This window comes from Coregonus lavaretus (genome assembly GCF_964263955.1).
Source record: "Coregonus lavaretus genome assembly, chromosome: 6".
NCBI lineage: Eukaryota > Metazoa > Chordata > Actinopteri > Salmoniformes > Salmonidae > Coregonus > Coregonus lavaretus.
The window spans coordinates 56,972,173-56,978,700 of record NC_139993.1 but is presented as its reverse complement, the minus strand read 5'-3'; the positions used below and the strand labels follow the sequence as shown (position 1 = coordinate 56,978,700).

Below are 6,528 nucleotides of genomic sequence, written 5' to 3'. Positions count from 1 at the left end.
TACAGCTCCTACATGCAGGCTGTCAGTCAGTACTATTCTCAGCCTCCCATGACCCAGCCACCTCCCCAAGCCTACCAGCACAGAGACCCCACCAAGGTACACTACAGCACAGCACAGTACACAATGGCACTGTTAAGACGCAGTGCAAAATGTCATAGTCCCCCAAAACACACAGTCACATACCAAGCCTCTGATCCTGGGACCCAGTCTGTCATGACAGAATACCAAGCCTCCAAAACCCACACCCCAGATATCCAACCCCTAGCTATTCAACACCTCCAACCCAATGTCCTAGAGAGTTTAGAACTCAAATCTATCTTCTCTATGCAGAAGGGTACACCAGTGCCCACCAAAACACACCCTACTCTCCCCTTCTTTCTCTAGATATAGTATAACCTTGATGTAATACACGTTACCATCATCACTTAGCCTGTAACTTGGACTCATCGCTTAGCCTGTGGCTTGGACTCATCTCTTAGCCTGTGGCTTGGACTCATCGCTTAGCCTGTAGCTTGGACTCATCACTTAGCCTGTAGCTTGGACTCATCACTTAGCCTGTAGCTTGGACTCATCTCTTAGCCTGTAGCTTGGACTCATCTCTTAGCCTGTAGCTTGGACTCATCACTTAGCCTGTAGCTTGGACTCATCACTTAGCCTGTAGCTTGGACTCATCTCTTAGCCTGTGGCTTGGACTCATCACTTAGCCTGTAGCTTGGACTCATCACTTAGCCTGTAGCTTGGACTCATCTCTTAGCCTGTAGCTTGGACTCATCTCTTAGCCTGTAGCTTGGACTCAACACTTAGCCTGTAGCTTGGACTCATCACTTAGCCTGTAGCTTGGACTCATCACTTAGCCTGTAGCTTGGACTCATCACTTAGCCTGTAGCTTGGACTCATCACTTAGCCTGTAGCTTGGACTCATCTCTTAGCCTGTAGCTTGGACTCATCACTTAGCCTGTAGCTTGGACTCATCACTTAGCCTGTAGCTTGGACTCATCTCTTAGCCTGTAGCTTGGACTCATCTCTTAGCTTGTAGCTTGGACTCATCACTTAGCCTGTAGCTTGGACTCATCTCTTAGCCTGTAGCTTGGACTCATCTCTTAGCCTGTAGCTTGGACTCATCACTTAGCCTGTAGCTTGGACTCATCTCTTAGCCTGTAGCTTGGACTCATCACTTAGCCTGTAGCTTGGACTCATCACTTAGCCTGTAGCTTGGACTCATCACTTAGGACTCATCACTTAGCCTGTAGCTTGGACTCATCACTTAGCCTGTAGCTTGGACTCATCACTTAGCCTGTAGCTTGGACTCATCTCTTAGCCTGTAGCTTGGACTCATCACTTAGCCTGTAGCTTGGACTCATCACTTAGCCTGTAGCTTGGACTCATCTCTTAGCCTGTAGCTTGGACTCATCACTTAGCCTGTAGCTTGGACTCATCTCTTAGCCTGTAGCTTGGACTCATCTCTTAGCCTGTAGTTTGGACTCATCTCTTAGCCTGTAGCTTGGACTCATTACTTAGCCTGTAGCTTGGACTCTATGTCCCAGCTTTCATCTAACACTGTCCCATCCCTGGCTGTTACCCCATACCCCAGCTCACACTATATCCCATCCTTGTCACGTCTCTCTCTGGTTAACTTTAGTGACCCCCGCTCTCCTACCCAAGCGGCCCCTTCCTATCCCCCCTCCCTGTACCCTCTTGGGGTGTAATCCATCCTAGTAGTATGTCAGTGGTGTGGAAGGGCTGTGGTATTTAGATGCTGCTGTGTTTATTTGGGGAGCATGACAGTCCTCAGCCCAACACAGGACACGGATATCCTGCTGGGAGAGGCTGTCTGTCCACACCAGAGCAGGTGTTGAATCATAAGACTAAGGAGGGTCGATGTGTGTGTGTGTGTGTGTGTGTGTGTGTGTGTGTGTGTGTGTGTGTGTAATAATAGGAGGGGGATGTGAGGAAGCCCCTCAGTGAGTTTCTCCATGCGTTCATTAAATGTGTGTGTGTTCTCTCTCTCTCTCTGTCTGTTAGGAGGCTGATGTGTGTAAGTCGCTGGGTGTGTCTCTCCATGCAGTCAGTAATGGTGGTGCCCAGTCAGTGCTGCCCGCCGCGGTCCTGCCAGCCTACAGCGCCATCCCTATGATGCCAGGCTTCATGGCCGCGCAATCTCACCCACCCAGCTCCACCTCACACATCCAGAGTGCCCATGCCCAAGCCACCAACGAATGGAACCAGTACTACTACGTAAGTCACATGATGATGATGATGATGATGATGATGATGAGGACTATGATGATGACTATGACGATGATGATGATGATGAGGACTATGATGATGACTATGAGGATGATGATGATGAGGACTATGATGATGACTATGATGATGATGATGATGATGGTGATGGTGATGATTTTTCCGTTAGAGACATACTCTGTACTCATTATGGCCAGACTCCAGTAACGCCATGGAAGTGAGAGAACCAATGCAACTGCTATATTCAATCTTTCTACAGTGATATAAATAAGGAGTAGTCCCAGTGTAGAACCAGTACTAGGAGTAGTCCCAGTGTAGAACCAGTACTAGGAGTAGTCCCAGTGTAGAACCAGTACTAGGAGTAGTCCCAGTGTAGAACCAGTACTATCATATGATTAGTGCTATTAGTCGTTTCTTGATCTCGAACACCCAGAACTAAAATATTGCGTAATTGCGTCAAATGCTCGATTAAGAGACGTTTTAGAAAATATACTAATGAGACTAGCAAAGTCCCCACCCTTCAAAATGGAAACTCTCACCCAGGTTCTGGCAAGTCTATGGGAAAGATGCAAGCACCTGCGAAATCGTGATTTGTCCAAATGATCAGTGACGTAAAATCGGCGTACCGGAACAAAGTTCCTCTTAAGTTGTCGTCCCACAGTCTGTCGACAGATGCTACAACCATTTATGTCACTTGCATCTGTCGACAGGAGATTTGTAGTGGTACTAGATGCATTATCCTGGACGGCTGTAGTAGCAGTGTGTGATGTTTGAGCGAGGGAGATTAGGAGAATGAGCTGAGATGAGCAGACAGCCTAGTGGGAGGATTTACCCAGACACTTGAGCTGAACTCAAGTCTCTTAAAGATTTACATGTTCCTGTTTCAACCCCCCCCCCCCTCACTCTCTGGGAAGAGGCACAATGGGGACCCTGGTAGTAAGATCAGACCAGAACACATACCAGATGCCTGGGTGTAGTCTGTCTCAACCACATACTGTAGAAAATGGGAGAGTATACATATATACAGTCAGGTCGGGGGTGAGGTCTGGGGTGTGGGGACTCGGGTTGGGACGGTAAATGCAGTCAGGTCGGGGGTGAGGTCTGGGGTGTGGGGTCTCAGGTTGGGACGGTAAATGCAGTCAGGTCGGGGGTGAGGTCTAGGGTGAGAACTCTTGGATTGGGACGGTATATGCATTCAAGTCAGGGGTGAGGTCTGGGGTGTGGGGTCTGGGGTTGGGACGGTATATGCAGTCAAGTCGGGGGTTGGGACAGTATATAGGGAAGGTATAGCGAGGGGTCTGGATCATAAGTAGTGGTGTTTAGGGCTCTATTCAATCTGTATCGCCAAACTTTAAAGGTAATTTCCGATTAAGCCGACATATGCAGCGTTTACCATGAATGCAGCGGGAACATTGCCTTTAATTACATTTTAATCGTGCTATAGCGCTGAACTTCGGCGATACTCTCTCTCTCTCTCTCTCATCCTTCACTCTCATCTTCTTTCTCTCTCTCTCTCTCTATCTCTCATCCTTCACTCTCATCTTCTTTCTCTCTCTCTCTCTCTCTCTCTCTCTCTCTCTCTCTCTCTCTCTCTCATCCTTCACTCTCATATTCTTTCTCTCTCTCTCTCTCTCATCCTTCACTCTCATCTTCTTTCTCTCTCCCTCTCTCTCATCCTTCACTCTCATCTTCTTTCTCTCTCCCTTTCTCTCTCTCTCTCTCTCTCTCTCTCTCTCTCTCTCTCTCTCTCTCTCTCTCTCTCTCTCTCTCTCTCTCTCTCTCTCTCTCTCTCTCTCTCTCTCTCTCTCGCTCTCTCTCTTTCTTTCTCTTTTCTCACCCTCTCTCTCTCTCTCAAAGTGTATTGGTCGTCTACACAGATTTGCAGATGTTATCTCAAGTGCAGTGAAATGCTTGTGTTTCTAGCTCCAACAGTGCAGTAATATCTAGCAATACAATAACCCCCCCCCCAAATTAAAATGAATAAGAAATATCAGAACGACCAATGTCAGAGTCTGGAATAGAAGTATATATGTATAAATGGTGTGTATAGACAGTATGGACAGTATATGAATAGAAAAGGTATGTACAGTAGTAGTTATATAAGATGAGCCATAACTAGAATACAGCATATACATATAAAGTGTTCAATGACTATGTACATAGGGCAGCAGTCTCTAAGGTGCAGGGTAGAGTACCGGGTGATAGCCGGCTAGATCAGTGTCTAAGGTTCAGGGCAGGGTACCAGGCAGAGGCTGGCTAGTGATGAAGCTGTTTTTCAGTCTCTTGGTCCCAGCTTTGATGCACCTGTACTTTCTCCACCTTCTAGATTGTAGCGGGGTGAACAGGCCTTGGCTCAGGTGACAGATCTTTGATAATCTTCTCTCTCTCTCTCTCTCTCTCTCTCTCTCTCTCTCTCTCTCAGAATCAGGCGGCTCGGGGGCAGAAGCGGGAGTACCCTCACTTGGCGGTGCATGATATGACATCAGAGGGGGCGTACGTGGGGCAGCACTCCCAGGGGCTGGGGGGTCAGTACGCTGACTACTTCAAGAAGAAGAGAATCTAGAGATGACCTCTGACCCCCTGCACCCTAACTCCTAAACCATACAGTACATGCAGTCTCAGCTTTAGTGTTGTATGGCGTTGGTACACAAACACACACACCACTATGTTGCTTTTGTCCTGTTCAAGCCTTAACTCTGAACTCTTAACTCTCTTCTCAGTTGATGTGAAATGTTTATTGACTAATAATCTCTGTACATTGTTTCTAATGTATGTGAGCTGCTTCTGTATTTCAGGGTAATTCAGTCAGTCTGCCAGTCAGTCAGTCTGCCTTGTTGAAGGCTAGTCAGTGTGTAATCAGGTTTCTCTCTCTCCCTGTTTCTATCGCTCTGTTTCTAGCTCTCTGTGCACTTTTCTTCAAACGGGGGAAACTGGCCAGTGTTGCAGACAGAGATGATTTGATGACTCACTGTAACTGACGTGTTTTTCTCTTCCTCAGTGTCTTTCCCATTTTATGACCGCCTAAGCTCGCCTTTTATCTCTGTCTTTGCGGAGACCTTGATGTGTTGTGTACGTGTTGTGCAGTGCTGTAAGTGTAGGAGTGATCAGCCATTCCCAGGGTAGAAGAAAGCTGGGCTACCCTGGAAACTCAGAGACACAGGGAGAGGGATGTCTAATCACTGCTTTTAACCTTGAACAAAGGACACGTATAGGCTCCCATTGGCCTGGTATACTAGCAAATGAATAGACACCTAACTTGGTACCTTATAGCTATTACAATAGTCACTGAGTGGACACTTATTTGGGTCCATATAGCCATGTATTATAACTAGCTAGTGGATGGACATTTCCTAGACCGTGGCCTTCTTCTTATGGCGCTGTGTGTGATAGGTACAGGATGGAAACCTTCCACTGTTTATAATGGCTGTCGTTTTCTGTAGGGGCCATTGAACAATGGCTCAGTCGCAGAATTGCAATAAGGAACAGAAGAGGTTCCCAGGCTTCGCTCTTCTTTTTAAATGACTTTTCTGGACGGGAAGGGCTGTGGAGACACAAACAAACCAATCAACGTTTTAATACTGCTTCATAAGCTGCCAATAGAAATTAAACAGGAAACAGAAAGATTCAGGAGAGTAGCCATGTTGAATTATCTCAGAGATTGGAGTCAATTCCATTTGGATTCAGTCAATTCAGAAAGTAAAAAGACAGAAGCCTATGTATAAAAATAATCGCCAATTTTCATCAAGCCATGAATCGAATTTCAATTAATCCCCTTGAGATTAACGTGGTACAGCAGTGGTAAGCAACACTGTTCCTGGAGTGCTAAAGGTACTGTAGGATTTTGTTCCAACTAGGCACCACATCTGACCAACTGAGTTAATTAATCAGTTCAGTGATTGCCTAAATTCAACACACCTGGACCGGGGTTGCCTACCCTGCGGCACTCCAGGACCGGGGTTGCCTACCTCTGTGGTACAGTGAAAGTGAAAAGGCAGTGAAAACCAACCCCTGGGGTCTGACAGAGGGAGGTACGAAGGCCCCAGGAGAGGGCATGGGATGAGGGCTTTAGCACCATGTTAAGTGCTGGCACAGGACTTCAGCCTTAGACCCAGGCAATAACAACAACTACTGTACCAACAAATATCACAATGCCAACATGAGGGCATACAAGGGCATTACCTTTCTATGTGTACTGTGCTACAATCAATCAATCTGTCAGTTTCTTTCTCTCTTTTCACCTTTCTTTCTCTCCTTTTCTCTATCTGATCCCTACTCTCTCTCTAA

At 46.7% G+C, this 6,528-nt stretch overlaps 1 protein-coding gene across 1 annotated transcript in view; it reads left to right on the top strand.

The window, feature by feature from the left end:
• Window positions 1–4,807, top strand: part of raver2 (ribonucleoprotein, PTB-binding 2) — a gene marked incomplete at both ends in the record, with an annotated part of 67,083 nt that extends 62,276 nt beyond the window's left edge. Inside the window, 3 exons of the mRNA XM_084163903.1 lie at window positions 6–96; window positions 2,023–2,235; window positions 4,667–4,807. Coding sequence (XP_084020029.1) covers window positions 6–96; window positions 2,023–2,235; window positions 4,667–4,807 — 445 coding nt within the window. The remainder of the gene's footprint in view (window positions 1–5; window positions 97–2,022; window positions 2,236–4,666) is intronic.
• Between the last annotated feature and the right edge of the window lie 1,721 nt (window positions 4,808–6,528).